We start from the raw sequence: 24,150 nt of genomic DNA on the forward strand, positions 1-24,150 counted from the left end.
GCAGGAATCCCTTTCTGTGCCCCAGCAGCCTAACACTGCTTCCAAAGGCATCCTTGCCATTAATTAGGTTGCAGCCAGAATACCTGCTCCGCCAGAACCCGGCTCAAATGTGGAGGCCGAGGTCTGGGACTCAGCAAATATGTGTCCAGTGAACAGGCAAGTGGCCCAACAGGCAATGAGTTTTATACATTTTTATACTTTTGGGTTTTCCTCACACCCCATGTACTCAGTAAGCCTTTGCTGACAGTGAACTGAGTGGGTGAATAAATAACATTTATAGTCTACTTAATCCATAGTCTAATATGTTTTATTTATATTAAATCATTTTGTTGTCTCAATTACAAATGGACTTAGGTCCTATTATTATCTGTATATGTAGATGAAGAGACTTAAATACAGAGCATTTATACAACTTATGCAGGCTAGTAAATGTCAGAGCTAGGATTTGGACCCAGAAAGTCTGACTTTCCAGCCCACACCTTAACCACTACACTATGCTGAGTGAATAGAGGGAGCAGATGGCTGGGTGAATGAGTGACCGAATGAGGAGTGCACGGCATCAGAATTGAGGGGTGACCTTTACGAAACACGGGGGAGTTAGGGATGAACCTGTGGGGCTTATGGGTTCAGGGATGGGAGGTAGGGTTATCTCAGGGTGGCATTAGGCTTAGAGTAGCATTTGCACTATCTGAGAATTCTGGGGGTTTTGTGAAGATTAGGGTACAGGATGATGGACCAGCAGTTGCCTCTTCTCTCTGCAGTTGACTGTGCAGCAGAAGGTGTTCCACATTGCCAATGAGCTCCTGCAAACCGAGAAAGCCTATGTTTCCAGGCTCCACCTCCTGGATCAGGTAAATGGTCCCTCAGGGGTGCCAGGGCACCAGGACCTGGTAGGCGGGTGCCAAGGAGGAAGTGATAGGACCTGAGCCCAACCCTACCATTGGGGCCAGAATCTAGAGTTTGGTAAGGCTCCCCTCTGACCTTGGCCCCCATCCTATCCCTGAAGCCAAGTCTGATTCATGACCCCAAGCTTGATCTTTGTATCAACCCTCATTCCTAAACCTGGGTAGGTATACCAGCCCTGACTGCAACTCTGACCCAGATCCTGAATTAACCCCTGGCTGTGAACCACACTCTGAACCTCATTCTAACCCTGGACCTATTCCTGACCCCCAAACCCACTAGAATCCCTAAGGGTAGGAATTTTTGTCTGCTTTGTTCACTGCCTGGCACACAGTAGACACTCAAAAATATTTGTTAAATGAATGGATCTAATTCCAAACTTCTCTCTGACCCTGACCCTGAATCTGACTTCTCATTGTTCCAATGCCTACCTTCAGATCCTAACCTTGACAACCTGAAATCCAACCCCACATTATAAGCCAAACTCCATTCCTTCACTCCTCAGTCTCAAGATCAGTGCTGATCCCAAAACTCCACAGAGCTGCCCAAAGACACTGCCCTCACCTGCCCCTTGCCCAGCTAAGCCCCAGGCCCCACTGGGCTGATCTCTCCTGCCCTGCCCCATAGGTGTTCTGCGCCCGGCTGCTGGAAGAAGCTCGGAACCGCAGTTCCTTCCCGGCTGACGTCGTCCATGGCATCTTCTCTAACATCTGCTCCATCTATTGCTTCCACCAGCAGTTCCTGCTGCCTGAGCTAGAGAAGCGCATGGAGGAATGGTGAGGGGCCCCAGACCTAGGCTGCCCACCTTCCTGTCCACTTGCCTGCCGAGCCCAGGCCAGATGTGTGCACGAGAGTTCGTTCCTGCCTGCCCTCTCCCCTCACCACCTTTCACAGAAAGAATCAGGCTTAAGCTCTGCTTTCTAGGCCCTCCCAATCTATAATGAAAGACAGATTAGGACTCAGAAAATTACAACAGAATAATAGCAAAGCTCTAAAGAGTATGAGGTTAGGAGCCAAACTGGCTGGGGTCAAATTCCAGTTCTGCCTCTTGCTAGCTTTATGATGTTAAGCGAGTTTCTTAAATTACTCTACTTCAGTCTCCTCAGCTGTGAAATGAGGGTAATAGTAATAGCCTACCTTGTAGGGTTATTTTAAGGATTAAATGAGTTGATACATGTAGAGAGCTTAAAACAGTACCTGGTATGTAATAAGTGCTAAATGAATGTGAGCTATTGTTTTTTTTGTTTGTTTTGTTTGTTTTTGTTTGTTTTTATCAGTGCTATGATAGAGCTGAGAATGGGAGGCTGTGGGAATCCAGATAAAGGGACCAAAACTAGCCTGGGGGTTAAAGAAGGATTCAGGGAGGAGGTGAGATCTGAGCTGAGTCCTGAGGTAGAAGGGCAAGGTTCATAGGCAGTCTCCTGGCTTCCAAGCTCTCCTCTTCCAATTCATCCTTTAGCGTCTATACCACCTGCCATAATGGTCTTTCTGAACAACAATCAGACCATGTCACTTCCTGATTAAATCATCTCCATGCTCCCCACACCCACAGGATAAAGCATGTCTGTGTGACCACAGACGGCTGGCATGAAGTCACTTCCTACATCTCCCCAACTACTATGACCCCTGAGGGCTGAACCAGGGCTGGTTCTCATGTCTCCCCCAGCAGACTGTGACCAATGAAGGCTGGGACCAGGTTTGGTCCTCTGTGTCCTCCAGTAGACTGTGACTCCTGAGGAGTGCAACCAGGCCTGGTTACTTTGCCCTCCCCTACCTGACAGTGACCCTCTCAGGGCTCAGCTAAGTGTGACTCATTTGTGTCCCCAGAATCACCCAGCACAAGGCTGGGCACAGAATCAAAAAGCAGTGTATGAAGTGGCCCTTGCAGTAAGGTCAGAGCAGGTATTCCAGGACGTGTCATCCCTTGTGCTCAAGGCAGGGCAGAGTTGGGGTGGGTGGAAGCCCAGGCCATGGTCTCAGGTCAAACTGAGCCTTTTGGCCTACTTTGTGTATAATATAAGCAGCATTTCCAAAGGAGCAGACTGGCTAAGAGGTAGATTTCCAGGACTGAGATAAGACCGGCCTACAGGGTGGGGGCATTGTGGGGGACAAGGATCAGCAGGACCACATCAGCCCCTGTTTCCCCCTAGGGACCGCTACCCACGCATTGGAGACATCCTGCAGAAGCTGGCACCCTTCCTCAAGATGTACGGCGAGTATGTGAAGAACTTTGACCGGGCCGTGGAGCTGGTCAACACCTGGACAGAGCGCTCTACCCAGTTTAAAGTGATCATCCATGAGGTGCAGGTAAGCAGTGAAGCTGGATGGGGCCGACTGGGGTGGACAGGTCTGCAGGGACCCAGTCAGGGGTCTTTGGCCAGACCTGAACCTTCCTGCTTCTGCCTGTCACAGAAGGAGGAAGCCTGTGGCAACCTGACCTTGCAGCACCACATGCTGGAGCCTGTGCAGCGCATCCCCCGTTATGAGCTGCTTCTCAAGGACTATCTGTTAAAGCTGCCCCATGGCTCCCCGGACAGCAAGGATGCCCAAAGTGAGTGCACACAACGGGCCCTGCCCCCCCACCCCAAGACTTAACTCACAGGGTCAGCCTTCCATTGCCACGTAATTGAGATCTCAGAATAGGACCTCCAAACTGAAAGGCCCACCTTGAGGGTCCAGAATGAGACCCCAGGATGAACCTCCAGGTTGAGATCTCTACCTGAGCACCCACACAGAACATTCAGGAGTCCCCCCCAGTCTGAAGTTCCCAACTGGAACTCCAGAGTTTGAGGGGCATACCCAGAAAGATCCCCTAAAGGGAGCCATCTTTCCTAGGTTGAGACCCCAAGGCTGACCCCTTGACTTGTCCTCAAACGAAGTTGTCCCAAGTGCAAAGTGAAACTGAGTCTAAACCCCCAGGGACTGAGCCACCAGGCTAAGAGCCCAGACTGACCCTCTCAGGCCAAGTCCTCTTTACTGAATCTCCACAGCTGAGCTCCCCAGAAAGAGGCTTGTCTCATCAAGCCCCTGACTTTCCATCCTCCACATTAGAGCTTCACTCCATATCCACCAGCCACTACCCAGAATGACCCTCCCAAAAGAACCCCCATGTCTGATCAGAACCCCACAGAATCACCTCTCCAGAACTGAGCACCTCAGACTGGACTCCATATTTTCTGCCTCCCAGATTTGGATCTCTAGGCTGAGATACCACCTTCTTAGACAAGTACTCACACATTGAACCACTAGAAAAGTGTTTCATTCTGATTTCTTCAGTATGAGACCCACTCCTCAGGGTCACACCCCAGAGTGCTGCCCAGAGTCTCCCCAACTTTCTCTCCCCAGACTGTTACTTCCATTCATTCCTTCATTAATATAACAGCTATTTACTGAGCACCTTGGTGTTATGTGCATTGTCCTAGGCACATCGGACATGGAGGTGAACAAGACAGACAAGGTCCTTGATATCAGGGAGTGTGTATTCTACTTGGGGAGATAGTAGACAAAAGTCATAAATACACTGGAGAACATTAGATAGGTGCTATGTGTGATTCAGAGAATAAGAGGGTAATGTGACAGTGACTGGGGGGTCAACTTTAGATTGGGTGACCTCTCAGGATAGAGGATATTTGAGTCAAATCTGAATAAGAAGAAGGGAGCCACGTGCTGAGTAGGGAGGAGCATGTTCCAGGCAGAGGCAACAGCAGGTGCAGAGTTCCTAACGGGGGTGGGGGTGGGGCAGGGGGGCGGCAGCTTGCATATCTCTGGACCAACAAGAGGACCAGTGTGACCTGAGCATGACCAGTGAAGGTAGAATGGTGGAAGAAATAGGGCTGGAGACAGGAGCAAGTCTTTGAAGGCCAAGATGAGGAGATGGATTTTATTCTGAGTGCAGTGGGTAGCCATGGCAAGGTTTTGATTAGGATCGCTTGAGGAGCTAGAAAGGGAGCCAAGAGACCAGTTAGAAGCCTTTTGCAATAATCTAAGTGGGAAAGGTTGGCTTGATGAGAATGGTAGCAGTGGAAGTAGTGAGAAATGGTTGGATTCAGAATATATTATATTTGAAAGTAGCACTGAAAGAACTAGGGTGAATGGTGTGGGACTTGGGAGAAAGAGTCAAGAATGACTTGCGTGCATATTTTTGGCTGGTCGTGATGGTTCCTGAGATGAGTTTAGGACTTTGATTTGGAGTTAGATGAGCCTAGAATCCCAGGGAGAGAGATTTGGATGTCACTAGCACAGGGATAGTATGCAAAGCCATGAGGCTGGCCATAATCACCAAGGGATTGAGTGTAAATGGAGAAGAAAAGGGGGCCAAGGACAAAGCTGAGGGAGGTGGAATCAGCAAAGGAGACTTAGAAGGAATAGCCCTAAAGGTAGGAGGAAAACCAAAAAAATGTGGGGTCCTGGAAGCCACAAGGGTCGGGAGCAGACAGTTGTGTCCACTGCTGTGTCCACTTCCTAAACTGAGCCCCTTCCACCCCACCAGATGGGGCACTTTGCTACCAAGCCTGGACTTCTAGAAAGAGCTAGAACACTAGAAAATCTGATAGCTGAACTCTACAAACAGATCTCTGCAGACTAAGTGCCTTAGTCCTTTCCCCAAATGAGAATCCCCACTGAGGTATCAGGATGAACTATAAAACCTAAACCTCTAGAAAAAGCCTTCTAGACTGACTACCTGGGATGAGCCCCATAGACTGACATCTCCAACCTGAGCCCTCAGGCTGAACCCAGTTTGAGGTCCCAGTTATAGATCCCCCACACTGGTTTCCCCAAACTAACATCCCCAGACTGAGTTTCCAAAATGCTCTCCCCACCCAGGGTGCTCAGAGTGGGTTCCCAGTCACAGCCCTCGGCCTGAGGTCCCAGAGGGAGATTCCCCACAAAGAACTTCCCAGTCTCATCTCCTTAGCCACCATTTTGTAGACAGGTATTGCCAAACTGAGCACCCTAGATTACCCCCCGCATTTACTGTCACTCAGACTGAGACTTCTAGCTTGACCCCAAAAGAATGACTCCAGATGATGATGATACCTACCTCATAGAATTGTTTTGAGGATAAATGAGATGATCCAGGTGAAGCTATTAGCACAGTACCTGGCACATGGTAAAGACTCAATAAATGTTAGTTCTTTTTATTACTGAATGCCCTGACTGATGCCCTCCATACTGAATGCCCCTAAAATCAGCCCCCAGATTGAGTTCACCTAACTTAGGTTCCTGTTTTATACCAATCTCAGCCCTATCTGAGTCCCTAGAATGAACTTCAGAGCTTGAGCTTGGCCAGCTGAGCTTCCCACATTGAGCCCAAAGATGAACCCCCCAGAAAGAACTTCCCAGTCCAGTTTTCTGAGCTGCTCAGTATGAAAATCTCTGAATGAGAGCCAGCCTGAGATGTGCTCACTAAGCTCCCCAGCCCAAGATCTTAAGCTGACCTCCCTATATTTTTTTACCCCTCAAGACTAAAATCCCCAGGTAGAGCCCCAGAAAGTACCTCCAGGTATGAGCCCCCACTGAATCCTGGTTCCCCAGACTGACTCCTCCACTTTCTACTTCCCAGACTGAACTCTGGAGCCTGGACCCTAGACTCCCCAAACCAGGCCAGCTGGAACTCCTGGCCTGAGCAGCCTACCCTGAGCCCAAGACTGAACTCAAACCAAGATCCCAGACTGCCAAGCCCAGACCAGGCCCACCAGAGCTTCCAGACCAAGCTCCTACACAAAGCTCCCCAAAGCGTACTCCCTAGCCTGAACCCCCAATGAAATCCTGGACTGAAATCCCCACACTGAATCCCCAGACAGAGCCTACACACACTGGACCCCTGGAAATGCCAGTCTGTACCTCACACAATACGCTTTGATAGCAAAGCGGTCTGAGCCCAGCGGCCTCCACAGGCCTGAACTTATATGCCCACAGCTTGCCAGAGTCTCTTCCCTGTCCCCTTCCCGGGGCACTGCCTACCTCCACGACCCAGCATGCCCCTTGCCCTGGGGTAGGGGAGATGCAGAATGTGTGGGAGAAAGGGCAGCTCTGATGTCAGCTCTGCTGCCTCCCAGGCAGATAGCCTAGGGCCGGTACCTATTCTCTCTGAGTCTCAATTTCCTCATTGGACAAACAGGGCACATAGGGTTGTTGTGACAATTGACTGATGGCATGCAAAGCATCTGTTCAGGAGCCCAGGAGAGGATGGTGAGACCTTGGCCCCATCCTAGGGAGCTCCTAGTCTGCTGAGGGATGCAGATATATAAATACACAATGAATACGTAGTGTGACTGGTGGAACAGAGGGGAGCAAAGGGGAAGGTGGAAATCCAGACAGTATCCTAATCCAGCCTGGGAACTCAGGGCAGGCTTATAGGAGGAGGTGAGCTGAATTCAGAAGACTGAGTTGGCCAGGTGAAGCAAGACAGGACATGTTTAGAGAGGTGCAAGTGGAGAAAGCTGGAGAGGTCAACAGAAGCCAGATCACCAAGGGCCTTGAATGCCAGGCTAAAGGACTGGGTCTTTACCCTGAAGGCAAAGGGAAACCACTGACAGATTTGAACAGAGGAGTGACAGCAAGCTGTATGTGAGAATGCTCCCTCTGGCAGCTAGGATGGAAAAGGGCTGGGAGGTTGGAGACGCACCTGAAAGGCCTGAACTGGGTTAGGGGCCACAGATCTTGAGCACCAAGACTTGGTCATGGAGGTCATTTTCCATGGTCATTTTCCTTGGTCATTTTCCCCTAGGAAAATAACACTTGGTTTGCCAACCATGTGGACCCTCTTCAGAAGCACCTGTGCTCCTCCATTACAGGCATATTTTCTGAGTGGGAAAATACAGCACCGTGCAGACAAGAGAGGGGTATAGTGCAGCTGGGCCTCAAGCATGGGCAAGATTTGTTAGTGTGTGGAGATGCATAGGGACTTATTTCGTTTTTTTTCTGATACCTGGTCACAATAGGAAATATGGAAATACAGGAAAGCTGAAAGAGGCAGGGAAGAAAATCACCTATGATACGAGACTCCAGAGAATAAGCGTGAGGAACATTTTGACATATTTTCTTCCTGGTGTTTTTTATACACGTATATTTGTGAAATTGAGATCATTTGGTATATACAAGTTTGTATCCTTTCCTTTTCTTAAAATGTCCTGAGCATTTCACAGATTATGAAATACCCTACCAAAGCATCATTTGCAAAGGTTGTTTAGTATTGCATTATATGAATGCACATTTATTTAACTGGGTTGTTTCTGGTTTGACACTGTTGTAAACACCACTGCAATGAAAGTGTATTTGTACATAAAATGTGTATTTTCTTGGTATAGATTCCTATAATCAGAATTATTGAGACAAAGAATAGGATCATCTCTTTGCTTCATCTGACTTTTTTCTGATTATAAAAGTAATACGTGTTCTCTGTCAAAAATATGGAAAAAGAAGACAATAAAAATCACCCATAGTCCCATCATCCAGAGACAACTTGTTAAACATGGGTATATTTCCTTCCAGTTACATGTGTAGCTATTATTGTTGTTTTTTTAATGGTAATAATAATCTTAAGCTTGCGTTTTATTGGCTGCCAGCTATTTCATGTCCTGTGATTCTGCTATCGTGGCATTAATTGAGTCAGTTTCTGATTTTAAGTGATGTTGCTATGGACATCTTTGAGGCTGGCACTTTCTGGAATGGGGAGGGTGTGGTCAGGCCAGGAGGAGGTATTCAGGGAGCAGAGAAGCTCCCAAGAGCCTTTTCTCTGCTAGCCCCCACATCTGACCCCCCACTCTGCCCGCAGAGTCTCTGGAGCTGATAGCCACAGCAGCAGAGCACTCTAATGCTGCCATCCGCAAAATGGTGAGTGGTCCTTCTAACCCCTTGCCCTTCCTTGGCCAAGCCACCTATCTCGATCTCCGTTCTGGGGTGGGGGGCTTGCGACTTGTGGACATCTGAGGGGAGGCCAGCACCCCAAACCCTGCCTTTTATTCACTGTCTCCTGCCAGGAACGAATGCACAAGCTGCTGAAGGTATATGAGCTGCTAGGGGGTGAGGAAGACATTGTCAGCCCCACTAAAGAGCTCATAAAAGAAGGCCACATCCTTAAGCTGTCAGCAAAGAATGGGACCACTCAAGACCGATACCTCATACTAGTAAGTGCCACGGGTAGGGGAGCATGCCCCCCACCCCCGCCCGCCACATTGACCTGGTACTCACTCAAGGCTATACTTCCTGCTCTCCATTCTTTCCTCTACTAACTCATTGTATTTTCACTACCTTTACTGGGAATTTTTTTCTCTCTACTTTACAGATAATGTAACTAAGACTTAGAGAGAAGTGTCTTGCCCAAGGCCACCCAACTAGGAAGGGACTCCCATGCCTAGGCTCTTTCCTTGCAACCTTTGTGCCCAGTCTGGACTGTGTTTTCTCCACCTATTGCCTTGAGTCCCTAGCAGTAAAGCTTCGGGAGTAATAATGGAAGGGAGCTGGGCCACACCCCTTGTGTGCATCTGAAACATACATCTGAAACCTTTTCCTTCCTAGTTCAACGACCGCCTCCTTTACTGTGTGCCCAGGCTGCGGCTCCTTGGCCAGAAGTTTAGCGTGCGGGCACGCATCGATGTAGATGGCATGGAGGTGAGCACCAGGAGGTGGGAAATGGGGACCTGGTGTGGGGCCTTGGTGCTGGGAGGAACAAAGACGTTCTGACTTTGACCCCAAGTGTGTGCATATGTGCAGAGGGCGAGGGCCCTGTAGAGCTCAGTAGGCCTCACCAAGCCCCTTTCTCTCTCCATTCAGCTAAAGGAAAGCTCCAACCTCAATCTGCCTCGGACCTTCCTGGTGTCAGGAAAGCAGCGCTCCCTGGAGCTCCAGGCCAGGTACTTGCCCTTGCCTGTATCTTCCCTCCAGCCCCCTCTTCCCTTCAGATATGCTGAGGCATTCTAGGCCTAGTGCCAGGGCAGAGGCTACCTCCCTAGAGGAGAGATTGTTCTAGAGAAAGGGTGGGTACCTTTCCCCAAAGATGCTTGCTCTTCTGATGGGTTTTGTTAGAGGAGAGGGAAGAATGAGATAGTAAACCAAACATAAATAACAGCACAAATAGTTTATTGTAGATTCAGAGATTTAAGAGAAATAACAACCAAATGCAATGCTTGGTCCATGATAGGAGTCTGGTTTGAGAAATACAGCCCTAAAAGACATTTGCAAGACAATAGGGAAAATCCTAACTGTGAACTGGGCATCAGCTATCAGGGAATCATTGCTAACTTTCTCAGGTGTGATAATGGTATAGGAGGATATAGGAGAATGGCCTTGTTTTTTGTTTTGGTTTTTTTTGCGGTACGCGGGCCTCTCACTGCTGTGGCCTCTCCCGTTGCAGAGCACAAGCTCTGGATGCGCAGGCTCAGCGGCCATGGCTTACAGGCCCAGCCGCTCCACGGCATGTGGGATCTTCCCGGACCGGGGCACGAACCCGTGTCCGCTGCATCGGCAGGTGGACTCACAACCACCGTGCCACCAGGGAAGCCCCAGGGCCTTGTTTTTTGGTGATGCATGATTTAGTATCATGATATCTGTAACTTATTTTTAAATGATTTGTCAACCAAAAAATATATACATATACACACATATCTACATATATAAATATATATTAATATATACATATATATGAAATAAATATAGCAAAATATTTTTAAAATTTGCATCTATATAGTGGGTATATATTTAATGTACTTGTGTTATCCTATCTACTTTTCTCTATGCTTGAAACTTTTCATAATAAAAAAATTTTAAATAATAACAAATTTTAAAATAATGCCTAGCTATTTAACAAAGGGGCCTTCATATCCATTCTCTACTTGAATGATTATAATAATAGTTCACATTTAATGAAGACTTGCTCTTAGGCCAGGCACAGTTTTTGTTTTAATTTTTATTTCTTTATTTATTTATGTCTGTGTTGGGTCTTTGTTGCAGTGCACGGGCTTCTCATTGCTGTGGCTTCTCTTGTTGCAGAGCACGGGCTTTAGGTGTATGGGCTCCAGTAGTTGTGGCACATGGGCTCAGTAGTTGTGGCTCACAGGCTCTAGAGGGCAGGCTCAGTAGTTGTGGTGCATGGGCTTAGTTGCTCTGTGGCATGTGGGATCTTCCCGGACCAGGGCTCGAACCTGTGTCCTCTGCATTGGCAGGCGGATTCTTAACCACTGTGCCACCAGGGAAGTCCCTGCCAGACACAGTTTTAAGTTAATTTTAACTTAAACAATTTAAGTTTAAATTGACTAGTCAAATTCTTAAAACAATCCTTGAAGTAGCCACTGTTACCATCAACCTCACTTTACAGATGAGGAAACTGAGGCACAGAAGAGTTATGCACCTTGCCCAAGATCCCACAGCTAAAAAGAAACAGCGGGAATTGGAGCTCATGCTGCCTTCTGAGGGCCCAGGTGATAGGGTATTGAGGCCATGGTCAGGGCCAGCGAGTGGATGCACATGGGTAGATGATCTGCTTCTGACAGGCTGCAAGGAATTAAGAAATGAGAGTCAGAACCCTCATTGCTGGAACTGTGTGGAGGCAGGAGAGAGAGATGAATGTGGGCTAGAGGGTGTCGTCCTGGAAGATGAGAGAAGGGAGTTAGGTTTGATGCTCTGAGAGACTGAGAGAGCATCTCAGAGGCCTGTGGCCAGGAAAGTGAGAACAAAGGCGACAACGGGCACTTCCAGGGAGGGCAGGTGTGGGGCCCAGTGAGGCCTCAGCAGAGCCTAAGTGATAAGCCACGTGACTGGGATGAGTCGTCTGCTGGGAGGCTGGGAAGGAGGGGGCTGCAGAGGGATGCTGGGCCCAGAAGGGTGAACGGAGCAGTGTAGGGTTTCCTCCTAGTGGCAGAGGGAAGGCATGGAGCATTTGCTTTGCAGTTGCTTTTATTGCCCTTTAAAAAGTTGTTTTTAATGAAAATTTTCAAATATCCAGAAAAGTAGAAATACAACAAATACCCATATGCCCACCATTTAGACAACTGATTCTCAACTTTGGTGACACAGGAATCAGCTGAGGAGCTTTTAAAAATACTGATGTCTGGGACCCACCCCTGGAGACTTTGGTTTAATATGTCTGGGGTATAGCCTGAACATGGGGAGTTTTAAAAGCTCCCCAGATGATTTTAATGTGTGCACCAGGGTTTAGAACCACTGACTTAGGTATCAGTATATATTTCTGCCTTCCTTCCCCAACTCTCTAGTCTGCCCTGCAGTCTCCAAGGCCTCCGGTGCAGGCCCATCGACTGCTCACTAGGAGTAGGACCAGCTTCTTGGCTGACTCCTGCCTGGCCTCTTCTAATTTTTAGTTGCTCTGTGGCATGTGGGAGCCTGCCTTCTTTTTTTTTAAAATCCAAACAAATTTAATAAGTACCATATCTAATGACTTTATCAAGATCACCAGATATATGGTTGACATAAAAATTAATTGTATTTCTACATACTAGCAACAATTAGAAAATAAAATTAGAAAAATAATGTTCTTTACAATATCAAAAGTATCAAATACCTAGAAAGAAATTTAATGAAATAGTTTCAAGACCTCTACCCTGAAAGCCATAAAATTTTGCTGAGAGACATTTAAAAGGAACTAAATAAATGAGAGATTTATCATTTCATGTACTGAAATATTCAATATTGCTAGGACTATGATGATCTCAAATTGATCTACAGCTTCAGTTCCAATCAAAATCTCAGTAGATTTTTTTTGTGTGTAAAAGTTGACATACTGATTCTAAATATATATGGAAATGCAACGAACCTAGCACAGCCGGACCAATCTTGATGACAAAGTTTGAAGATTTACATTACCAGATTTCAAGACTTAGCAAAAAACTACTAAAAAGTGTTTTATGGCAGAAGGATATAAATTAGACAGACTGAACAGAGTCCAAAAATAGATGCATACATATATGGACACTTTAAGACAAAAGCAGTAAATACAGTTCATGAGGGAAATTATGTAGAGAAATTAGATATCTCTATGGAACAATATGAAGCAGCCATATAAACTTTGATGGATAATAACATACTATTTAAAGATTAAACAAAAAGCAACTCACACTGATTGAGCACCTAGTGTATCAAGGATTGTGCTGGGAACTTTACAGATCACCTCAGCCCCATTTTCCTTCTGTCACAGCACTGATCCCCCTGTATTGTCCCTGTCTCCCCCTCTAGACTGTGAGCTCCTTCCTTGATGGTAGGGTCCTCTCTGAGGCCCAAGTTCCTAGCACAGGGTCTGGAGAGTATTAATAACTATTGAATAAATAAACTCAGATAGGTTATATGACTTACCTAAGGTCACAAGTGATAAGTGAAGGAGAAGAGGGTCAAACTCAGGTCTTTCCAACTCCAAAACACCTGCTCTTTACCACTACAGTTGCTTTTGGTTGGCCTGCCTAACCCAACATCTTTCTTTCCCCCTGCCCCCACCACCTTCCCTACCCAAGGACTGAGGAGGAGAAGAAAGACTGGGTCCAGGTAACATCCAAGGCGGCTTTGTGGTAGGGGGCTGGAAGAGTATTAACAGGTCTTCAAGGGGGTGGTGGGCTCTCCCCTAAAATTCACATCTCACCAGAATGGGCCTGGACACCTGCCTTCCAATAAACTTTACCATCCCCATTTTACAGATAAGCAAACTGAGGTCCAGAGGTTAAGCAGAAACTAACCAATTCTTCCTTTAGAAATCTGGCTCCTCTGAGGGTGTAACCCCAGTGAGTTAAGCCTTGTAAAACCTTAATCCCAGATAGCAATAGCCAGGAAGGCCTTTTGTGGTTTTTCAGCCCCTGATCCCCCTCCCCCACTTCACAAATATAAGAACTGAGACCTGGATTTGGGAAGGGACTTGCCCAAGGTCATACACCTAGCAAGGGGTAGAGCTGGGCCTAGAACCCAACTTTTCTGACTCCAAGCTAGGTTATAGGAAGGTTGAGGTAAGGGTGGAAATGGGTGAGTTTTGAGGTGTTCTGACCTCTTCTTACACCTCCTCCCAGGCCATCAATTCTACCCTCCTGAAGCATGAACAGACGCTGGAGACCTTCAAACTGTTGAACTCCACAAACAGGGAAGATGAAGACACACCCCCCAACTCTCCGGTAAGAGTCCCCACCCCCTCCTCCTGCACCGGGACCCCCTCCGGGCCTCCAGGTGCCCACCTTACCTTGTGATGCTCCTCTCCCCTTCCCAGAGGGTAAAGACCAGAGAGGCAGTGCATGACCTCAGAAGCACAGTCTTCTTTTGGTAGGGCCACAGAGAAATCATTGGGCAAACAATGCTCAGAAAGTAGACGTGACTGGTCGTCAGTCGCACAGTGAGGTAGAGCAGAGCCAGGACTCAAAGGCAGGTCTTCTGAATGTATCTGCTGCCTCCCAGGGATGATCCAAGCCTTGGGGCAGGGGCAGGGGCAGGGGCAGGGGCAGGGGCAAGGGCTGGATGGACTGGACTGGGGAGTAGCTGTCTCTGACCTGAGACCTGGCCCTCTCTCCAGAATGTGGATCTTGGGAAGCGGGCACCTACGCCCATCCGGGAAAAGGAAGTCACCATGTGCATGCGCTGCCAGGAGCCCTTCAATTCCATCACCAAACGCAGGCACCACTGCAAGGCCTGCGGGCATGTGAGTGCTGGGAAGCTGGGGCAGAGCTAGGGAGGGGACAGGCTGGCAGCCCAAAGGCCCACTTCTAAATGGGCACTCTCTTAAGTGGGGGGAGGCTGTGAGTCTGCTGTGGGAGTTGGTACACTGAAGGGGAAGGCCCGCTGGAATCAGGCTGTTCTTACCCACTTGCCACCCCAGGTGGTTTGTGGGAAGTGCTCCGAGTTCCGGGCCCGCCTTGTCTATGACAACAACCGCTCCAACCGTGTGTGCACTGACTGCTACGTGGCCTTGCATGGGGTGCCCGGGAGCAGCCCAGCCTGCAGCCAGCATACACCCCAGCGCCGGAGGTCCATCCTGGAGGTAAGAGCCAAGCCCCCCAACTAACCCACCCACACAGTGGTGGCTGAGGCCTGGGCATCTCTGAAATCGTAGTACCGTGTGTATCCACTGAACAAGTGACCCAGGCTTGGAGTGAGTAAAATGAGTATGAGTGAATGAAAGAGTAATTTTTATTTAAGTGCTTTATTCTTCACAGTAACTTACCTATCAATGCTATTCCTATTCTGTTTTACAAATGAGGAAACTGAGGCCCTGGGAGGTTATTTGCCCATGTTACACAGTGAGTGACAGCTTTCTTATTACAAAGTAGGATATATGTACTGAAGAAAGTTAGACAATATAAACAAAAATAACAAAAATATCGTATTCCTTTGACCCAGAGATTACCACCATTAATGCTTATGCTTCCTGTCTTTCTAGATGCGTGCACATAAACACACTTTTGCTTTTGTTTTTTAAATTGAGGTATTTATTTTATTTAACGCTTAAAGAAAGCTAACTCTGTGCCAGGCACTCTTCTATGCGCTTTGTATGTATTAATTCATTTAATCCTTACATCAGCCCTATATGCTCTCCTTCCAAGTCAATATATTTCCATCTAGGGCTGGGATTCTGGGACTGACTGCCTTACCCACCCACCCAACCCCTTAACCACAACACTAGGTTGCTTCTTGCTGAGTGCAGGGAATGCATGTGATGAAAGATGAAAAAAAAGATGAAGTGTAAATGCATAAATGACTTGAGGAATAAATGGACTGATGGAAGAATGCCTGACTGGCATTTAGGTGCCCCCACTGAGAGCTACACACCCCTCCCAGCAACTCTTAGAGGCAGCAGCCATGGCCCAAATCTGGCAGACAAGCCTGGCTTTGAATCTCGACTCTGACTGAGTGACAATGGGCAAATCACTCCCGCCACCTGAGCTTCAGCATCCTCCCCTGAGACATGGAAATAGCAATGCCTATGCTGAGGGGGTGTTGAAGCCAAGAGGAGCCAGGCTAGGCCTCCTATCAACATTGATGCCCCCCATGTCTCTGGCCACAGAAACAGGCCTCAGTGGCTGCGGAGAACAGCGTCATCTGCAGCTTCCTGCACTACATGGAGAAGGGCGGGAAAGGCTGGCACAAGGCCTGGTTTGTGGTCCCTGAGAACGAACCCTTGGTGCTGTACATCTACGGAGCCCCTCAGGTGTGCATCCTACTCCTTTGGGTCCTTTCAGCCACCTGGCAAAACCAGGCTGCCCTCCTTTCACCTGAGTCCTTCACCTCTCCTTGACCTTGGAGGATAGGGTGAACCTAAGGAGAAATCAGAAGCCCCCACCCTTGTGAGACAAAGACTGGCTAGAGACAAGGAGCGACTGTGGGTCAACTTATGTAGAGAAAAGTCGGTGACTTGTGGGAGGGCTAGCTTCTTGGAGGAAGCTGTAGTGGAGACAAGGCACTGCTTAATCCAATTTGGAGTGGGGAAGATGCAGATGAGGGGCAACAGCCCAAAGGCTGGAAAACATTATATGCTAAAGAGACTAGCCCACCTGGTTTGGGGTGTGGAAGGAAAGAGTTATTTGAACCAGCCTGCGTTCTAGCCCCAGTTCAGACATTTTCCTGTTGCTCAGTGAAGCCACGTAAGGTTCTTGAGCAAGGGAAGAAAAAGAGGGGTTTAGCAGATACAAAACCAGTGAGAAGCCCAACCCCTAGGTGACCCCTGGCTTTGTCCCTGTTCCCCAGGATGTGAAAGCCCAGCGCAGCCTGCCCCTCATTGGCTTTGAGGTGGGGCCTCCTGAGGCTGGGGAACGGCCTGACAGACGGCATGTCTTCAAGATCACCCAGAGCCACCTGAGCTGGTACTTCAGTCCTGAGACAGAGGAGCTGCAGCGGCGCTGGATGGCTGTGCTCGGCCGGGCAGGCCGTGGGGACACGTTCTGCCCAGGGCCCACACTGTCTGAGGACAGAGAGATGGAGGAGGCACCAGTGGCAGCTTCAGGAGCCACGGCGGAACCCTCCAAAGCCCCCCAGACCCAAGACAAGACCTAGAGGGTTTGTGGGTACCTGGGGCCCCCTGCCCCACACTCTAGCTGCCCATGTCCAATTGAGGGCCCCAGCCCGCTCTCTCCCAGCTCAGTCAATACTTGAACTCCCATCATGGGCACTTTCAATCCTGAATGCTGGGTCTTGGGTTTTTTAATTCATCTTTTCACAAAACCTGGGCTTTTAAAAGAAATATTCCTACAGTGATGTTAATTTTTTTTAAACCCTGTCCTCCAGGGAGGGTGGGAGCTGTTGCTAGACCTGCCTGAATTAGGCCATTTCCCCCCAACCCCTCAATACCCTACAGATCCTGCCTCCACCCAATTCCCCCCAAAGCACCAGAGGCAGGAGATCTGGATTCAAGTGCCAGCTCTGCCACTGACCCCATGGTCCTGGCCCACCCCTGCCCCCTCAACCAGTGTCTTCACATGTAATGATGCTACATGGGGTGGTGACCTCCTGCCTCTCCCATGGCTTACAGCTTCTACCTGGCCCCAGGCAACCCAGTATTTTATCGTCCAGACCCATGGCAGGGCCACCGGGCAGGACAGGGGAACAGGGGGGAGGACAATGAATACTCTTTGTTTTGTTTTTTAAAGAAAAATACAGTTTATTTCAGGCTTACGGAAACGTTCAGAGCACTGCTGTGCTCCATTCGTCCGTTTGTTTGTCCAAAGTACCAGGCTGCTGGGGTGGGCCCAGAAACTGCTCCCTTGCTGAGCTCTGAAGCTCAGCTCCCAGAAGGCTGATTCCAAGACTACTCACAGGTCAAGCCACAAATTAAACAATAAGGCATTATTTATTGAGGTCTTAAGCCTCATCCCTGGACTTCAATGGGATGAGGAGTTTGAAAAGAGGTTGAAGGAGACAGAAAACAAAGCCCCAGGTCCCCTGAGCTCACTGCCTAGACAAGGTCTTAGACATCCTGAAGGAGCCCAGGGCTGGACACTGGGCTGCAGGAAGGAAGCATTCCTGGGAGGTTCCAATTTCTGGGCAGGGGCATACAGCTGCTCTGTGTGGGGGCAGGGGGAAGTGAGGGAGAGGTACCACAGCTACTTCCGTTCACATCAACTAACCTCTCTTCCATGAGCAAGCTCATCTTAACATTCCTTACCCAGCGGGAATACTGGTTCTCCTGTTCGTCCTCTCCCTTCACACATCCACCAACCTACTACCAGCCAGCGTTTAGCTTTTCCTCTAGTCACTCCCATACCCACTCATCCCTCCCTCTTCACACTGACTGCACCCAAGTGGCACTTTGCTGGGAAACCAGGCCTCATCACTCAGACCACCCCAAGACCAAAGACCCTTGGGCTCTTCTTCCCCTGGAAGGAGCTGGACAGGGGAATGGGAGAGGGTGGAGATGGGGTAACCAGTCCAGAGGTCCATGACCCTCCAAAAAACCCCTACAAACAAGCCCCAAACAACTAGCAAACAAGGACCCAGACTATTTCCAGCCCCACTCATTTCTTTCTCCGGACAATGGTCCAGCCATCCTCCACTATCTCCTCTTCCTTAATAGTCTGGGAGTCTGGACCAGGCTGGGGGCAGACCCCATCTGTAGCTGCCCCGTCATTCGTAGCTGTGACCTGGAGGAGAAATACAAGAGAGAGCTAAATACAACACCTCCCAACTGTGGCCAATGGAGACCCAGGCTCTCCCAGCTTTGCCAGGACTGGCTGTGTGACCTTAGGAAAGTTTCCTGCCCTCTCTGGATAATACAACCACCACCACCATCACCACCACCCCCAGAACTTCCCTGTGAAACTAGCTGATCTTCCAGACTGAAAATATCTGCATCTCCACACCCAAGAGGCACCCCCTTCACCTCCATCTCCTCCACGCTGTTTGCATCATCATCCTCATCAGTCTCTCTGGCTGTCGTCAGTGCGGTGGCTCTGACCTTGCACTTTCTTTGGGTGATGAGAGAGGCCATCTCCTTCAGAGCAGCCCTATCACCCCTCTGGAAGTGGTGGAACATGGTCTGTAGCTGCTGGCTCACCTACCAAGAAAACATTCAACCAGCTTGGATTTTCTAGAGAACCTACAATACAACCAGCCCGAGTTTGCAGCAAGGCTGGGGAGGGGTCTGGAATTTTCCAGAAGAGAATGGGGCTCTTTCCTCTCCAAGGAGTTCACTAATGAAGCAACCACATATGAAGGGCTCGGTAAGGGTCTGAAGCATTGAAGGAGGGCCTCCTAGCAGGGAAGGCACTAGAAGTGGGTTTGAAAGATGGAAGATGTAAAAAGGGAAGGCAATCCCAGTGGGGGCAGTAATGTTAACCAGAGCAGGGGTGGAAATGTACCTGGCCTGATGTGTCCTTGAGATGGGGGTGACGAACAGACCTAGCTGAGAATGATGTATAGAGAGAAATAAAAGGGGCAAGATTTGAAAAGCCTGGGAAGACTAGACTCAGGCAATAGGGAGTCATAGAACGTTCTTGCACAGGACTCAAGAAAAGAATGGTTACAGCCAAGAGTATTGGTCTAAAACAGACAGCTAGGGAGAAGAAAGGCTGCAGGCAGGGAGACAGCAGTTGTATCCATGATATGCTCACCTGGGGCAGACTCCCATCCTCCACAACCGTATCAAACTCGTTTGTCATTAGCTCCCCGAGGAAGTCCTCCACCTCATCTAGCTCCAAGTCAGCTGAGTAGGAAAGGATAGGGTCCTCTGATCAAAGACCAGCCAACTTCATCACCCCTGCCCACTACCCTTCAATACCTACTTAGTGGATCCACATCTGGTTGGTGGGTAAAGGTTCACTGAGCCTTTTATTTGCTAAAGTGCTCTACTTTCCAGGTTTTAACATGATTTTTAAAAAGAAAAAATAAAATACCTAATTTCGAATCTCCTGCATTCTACTAAGCCCTCTATTCCTGCAGCATTCCATCCACACTCGCCCTCTTTCATCTGGCCTATTTTAACTGGCCTCCTCTCTGTGTGACCTTGAGCATGTGACTTACTCATCTCCAAGCCTCAGTTTTCTCATCTGCAAAGTGATGTTAATAGTAACCTCCTTGAAAGTCTGTTATGAGAAGTCACCCAAACAATGCCTAGCACAGGGGAGACCCATAATCCATGTTCACTTCCATCACTCAAGGGCTGAAGTTTCTGAAATGCAGAGACTCTTCCCAGCTGTGGTTCCACCGACACAGGAGGCCACAGACCAATGGCATAGGTAAGAAGAAATGGATGTTAAGTACTTGCCACAATGAAATCATCACAGCCTTGACCTAACATCCTATCGTGTTACTTTGGCTAAGACTCTTGGCTTCAGTTACCTTATAGGCCCATGCTCTACTTTTTCTGAATTAGAGAATAACTCAAGAAAGTCTTCCACAAAGCTCCTTGCTCTCTCTTCCCTCTGGGAGAGCTCATTCACCTCCTTGGCTTTCCCTAACACTCTAATATCCCCCAAATCTGTCTCCAACCCAGACTACTCTCCACCTGTTTCACAGGTGCCTCAGACCCTCCATATCCAAAGTCAGATTCATCATCTTACCCTGCAAACCTACTTCTCATTCCCCAGCATTCTTCTATTCCATGAAAGGCACCTAAGCCACCCAGCGACTCAAACCTGAAACCTGCCCCCCTTCCCCTCCCCCTCTACAGCCAAACAATTTCCTTAGGGCCACCCCTTCTTTTCCATGACTATTGCCAGTGCCCTAGTTCAGGCCTCCTCATTTTCTAGACAGAAACAGCTTCCTCATCAGTCTTTCCCTCTCCAGTCCATGCTCCACACTGACTACTTTCTAGCCAGAAAACCCCATCGTTTTAGATCCTGCTCATGAATTTTTAATCACCTACTGCAGTGTTTCATGTTCTGCTTCTGAGAAATAACTGTCCTGCTGGGTTTTAAGGGAAGCTATTCACAGAAAACTAATGGGAACCAAAGGTAAACAGGTTTCTTTTTGGTGATTCTTAACCTTATCCAAGCCTTTAATATGTTAATGATTACTGTGACTCTTAAGTAAGAACTGAAGAAAAGAGCTTTTCTTATATAATTTGTCTGGAGAAGGTTTTTCTTCGCTGAACATCTAACAGAACTAGTCTTCCAACACATGCATTTTGGCAAACACTAGCTTAAAGGACAAAAATCAAAGGCCCATAAGACCTTCCACGTCTCACCCCTTTCCAGGGTCCTCTCCAACCCCCATTCTCCACCACTCCTCCCTTCCACACACCCACAAGCACACACACACACCGTTACTCTAACACTGAGCTCCCCGCCACTTTTCCAAATATAACACATAATCTCCTCATACCACAGGACTTATTTTTGAGTGCTGCTCTCTCTGCCTCCCCCACCTAGTTAACTCCTTCTCATCTCTTAAGATTCAGCCCAATCACCACCACCCCCTAACGATCTCCAAAAGACGCCTCCTTCCCAGTCTCACATTACCCAAGCACCGAGCTCCTCTTTACTAGAACACCTATCACCCTATGTGTAAACGCCTATTTACTTATCTGGATCCCTCACTAGATGGTAAACTTCCTTGAGAGAAAGGACACTGCCTAATGTCATCTCCAAGACTAAAAAACTATATGAAAAATTCTGTAAAAATCATACTTCGCAAAAGACTCCCTGCAGGGCCCCTTATTCTTAACGACCCTCAAGACACACCAAAGATGTAGATCTCTGCTGTCCAAAAAGTCGAATGTGGTTACTGAGCACTTAAAGTGTGGCTAGGCCAAAAACATGAGATGTGCTAAAACTGAAAAATACCCACCAGATTTTGAAAACGTAATGCTAAAAAAAATGTAAAACATCTCATTAATAATGTTTTATACTGACTACATGTTGAAGTATTTTGGATATGTTGAGTTGGATAATGTTAATTTCATCTGCTTTTTACTTTATTAAAGTGGTTGCTGAAAAATTTTAAATTACGTGATGCGACTAGCATTGTATTTCTATTGGACTGCGCTGGTGGATACTTTTATATCCATTTTACAAATTATGAAACTGAGTCTCAGGGGAGTAAACCGACTTGTCCAGCCTGATACCCTGAGTCAATGGCACGGCCCGTAAGGCATTCGAACTCAGGATTCTGACTCCAAAGCCTGCATTCATTCCACCTCGCCCTCAGGTACCAACCGACAATTGCTCAAAAGGAAGTGCCGACTCACTAGGATCGGCCTCCTCCTTCCCACGCCCCCACAGAGACACGTCCTAGCGCCTCACATTCACTCACCATTGCGGAAGAAGTACTCCTCCACCGCACCCCCCAGCCACTCAGCCTTCTCCTGGCTATGCACACCCCCGAAGCCGTTCTCCACAGCGATCTGCGAACACAGGCCCAAGCCCACCACGTCAGCCCGGGAGCCGAACTACGGGGGCGCAGGTGGCCGCTGCTTACACCGCCCAACCGAGCCTCCGGCGGCTCGCCGGACCAACTCCTGTTGTGCCCCGGTCTTTAACCTTTGTCCCAGCCGCGGCCCCCTTCACCTGCAAGGCGGGCCAGGCCTCCAACGCTGCGCGGACAGCAACTCCGAAGAGCGCTCGCGAATCTTCAGCAGCGCCCGCCATCATCCGGCCGCGGAGCATGTGACATCCAGGCGGGCCAATACCAGCGCAGCACCGCCCAGGCAGAAGGAGTCGGAAGCCGAGAACGCAGATTCGCCTTTCCGCAGACCTGGCAGCAAGACTAGAGCAATAGAAAAGTCTGTCGAGCAATCGATGACACCACCGCAGTCACTCACATGTAATAATTAAATCTAAGGAAGCCAGGAGGGGAGGGCGGCTGAGGCCATGAGTTCCGGACCCATGGGTACTGTGCAGAAAAAATGTGCGGAACTTATTAAAGATGCACATTTCAGGCCCTAGGACAGAAGCAACCTCATGTAGCATTGCCTAAAAATCTGCATTTAATAATGCATCCTAACATCTTATAGAACACTCCACCCAATAACAGCAGAATACACATTTTTCTGAAGTGCTCGTGGAGCATTTTCCAGGACAGACCATATGTTAAGTCTAAAGCAGGCCTCAATAGATTTAAAAGGATTGAAATCATACAAAGTACGTTCTCTGACCACAATGAAGTGAAATTAGAAGTCAATAACGGAAAGACATTTGTGAAATTCACAAATATGTGGATATTAACACACTTCTAAATAACAAATGGGTCAAAGAAAAAATCACAAGAGAGATAAGAAGACATCTTGAAATGACTTGAAAGCTAAAGCACAGCACACCAAAATTTATGAGGTGCAGCCAAAGCAATGCTTAAATGGAATTTTATAGCTGTAAACGTCCCTATTAAAAAAGAAGAAAGATCTCAAATGAATAACCTGACCTTCCCCCTTAGGAAACTAGAAAAAGAAGAACAGAGTAATCCCAAAGCAAGCAGAAGGAAGGAAATAATAAAAATTGGAGAGGAAATAAATGTAACAGAAAATAGAAAACAGAGAAAATCAGTAAAACCAAAACTCAGTCTTTTTAAGAAAGATCAAAAAATTTGACAAACTTTTTGCTACATTAACTAAGTAAAAAATAGAGAAGATTCAAATTACTGAAATGAGGAATGAAAGAGGTGACATCACTACCAACTAGTCAAAAAAGCCCATGTATTGCATGGTATCATTTATATGAAATGTACAGAACAAGCAAATCTATGGAGACAGAAAATAGATTAATGGTTGCCTAAGGATAGAGGAAGGGGGAAAATGTGGCCTGACTCCTAAGGAGTATAGGGTTTCTTTTAGGGGCAATGAAAATGTTCTAAAATTAGATGTGGTGACATCTGCTGTTAGGGCCTGAGTTGTGTCCCACCCCCAACCTCTATGCATATGTTGAAGCCCTAAGCCCCAGAATGTGGTTGTATTTGGAGGCAGAGCCTTTAAAGAGGTAATTAAGGTAAAATGAGGCCATGTGGGTGCACCCTAGTCCAATATGATTGGTATCCTTATAAGAAGAGGAGATTACAGCCCAGCGGTTAGGACTCAGTGCTTCCACTGCAGGGGACACAGGGGGTTCAATCCCTGGTCAGGGAACTAAGATGCCACAAGACGCATGGTGTGGCCAAAAAAAAAGAGGAGATTAGGACAGAGAAACCAGACGCATGCACAGAGAGATGACCATGTGAACACACATCTGCAAGATGAGGAAAAAGGCCTCAGAAGAAACCAAACCTGCCAACACCTTGATCTCAAACTTCTAGCTTCTAGAGCTTTGAGAAAATAAAGTTTTGTTGTTAAAGCCACCAGTCTGTAGTATTTTGTTATGGCAGCCCTAGCAAACTAATATAGTTTCACAACTCTGAAAATATACTAAAAAC

At 47.9% G+C, this 24,150-nt stretch overlaps 2 protein-coding genes across 2 annotated transcripts in view; one reads left to right on the top strand and one right to left on the bottom strand.

Moving 5' to 3' along the window:
* The window catches only part of FGD1 (FYVE, RhoGEF and PH domain containing 1), a 35,951-nt gene extending 18,460 nt beyond the window's left edge, over positions 1-17,491 (top strand). Inside the window, exons 5-18 of the mRNA XM_007446475.1 lie at positions 762-851; positions 1,531-1,679; positions 3,054-3,210; positions 3,316-3,454; positions 8,681-8,739; positions 8,886-9,032; positions 9,424-9,516; positions 9,679-9,758; positions 13,362-13,392; positions 13,905-14,006; positions 14,399-14,524; positions 14,702-14,863; positions 15,887-16,030; positions 16,567-17,491. Of these exons, the coding sequence (XP_007446537.1) occupies positions 762-851; positions 1,531-1,679; positions 3,054-3,210; positions 3,316-3,454; positions 8,681-8,739; positions 8,886-9,032; positions 9,424-9,516; positions 9,679-9,758; positions 13,362-13,392; positions 13,905-14,006; positions 14,399-14,524; positions 14,702-14,863; positions 15,887-16,030; positions 16,567-16,872 (1,785 nt within the window). The 3' untranslated portion in view covers positions 16,873-17,491. The remainder of the gene's footprint in view (positions 1-761; positions 852-1,530; positions 1,680-3,053; positions 3,211-3,315; positions 3,455-8,680; positions 8,740-8,885; positions 9,033-9,423; positions 9,517-9,678; positions 9,759-13,361; positions 13,393-13,904; positions 14,007-14,398; positions 14,525-14,701; positions 14,864-15,886; positions 16,031-16,566) is intronic.
* On the bottom strand, positions 17,456-22,418 carry TSR2 (TSR2 ribosome maturation factor). Its single transcript, XM_007446474.1, has 5 exons — positions 22,320-22,418; positions 22,066-22,156; positions 19,425-19,516; positions 18,695-18,868; positions 17,456-18,455 (listed from the first exon to the last, which is right to left on the bottom strand). The coding sequence occupies exons 1-5, from the start codon at positions 22,416-22,418 to the stop codon at positions 18,330-18,332; spliced, it is 582 nt and encodes a 193-aa protein (XP_007446536.1). The 3' UTR covers positions 17,456-18,329.
* Between the last annotated feature and the right edge of the window lie 1,732 nt (positions 22,419-24,150).

This window comes from Lipotes vexillifer, unplaced genomic scaffold (genome assembly GCF_000442215.2).
Source record: "Lipotes vexillifer unplaced genomic scaffold, Lipotes_vexillifer_v1.1 scaffold624, whole genome shotgun sequence".
Lineage (NCBI taxonomy): Eukaryota > Metazoa > Chordata > Mammalia > Artiodactyla > Lipotidae > Lipotes > Lipotes vexillifer.

Coding starts and splice junctions, on each gene's coding strand:
- TSR2 (XM_007446474.1), bottom strand. CDS start 22,418: ATGCTCCGCGGCCGGATGATGGCGGGCGCTGCTGAAGATTCGCGAGCG. Junction 18,869..19,424: donor AGGATGGGAGTCTGCCCCAG/GTGAGCATATCA, acceptor TTTTCTTGGTAG/GTGAGCCAGCAGCTACAGAC. Junction 18,456..18,694: donor ACAGCGTGGAGGAGATGGAG/GTGAAGGGGGTG, acceptor TTTCTCCTCCAG/GTCACAGCTACGAATGACGG.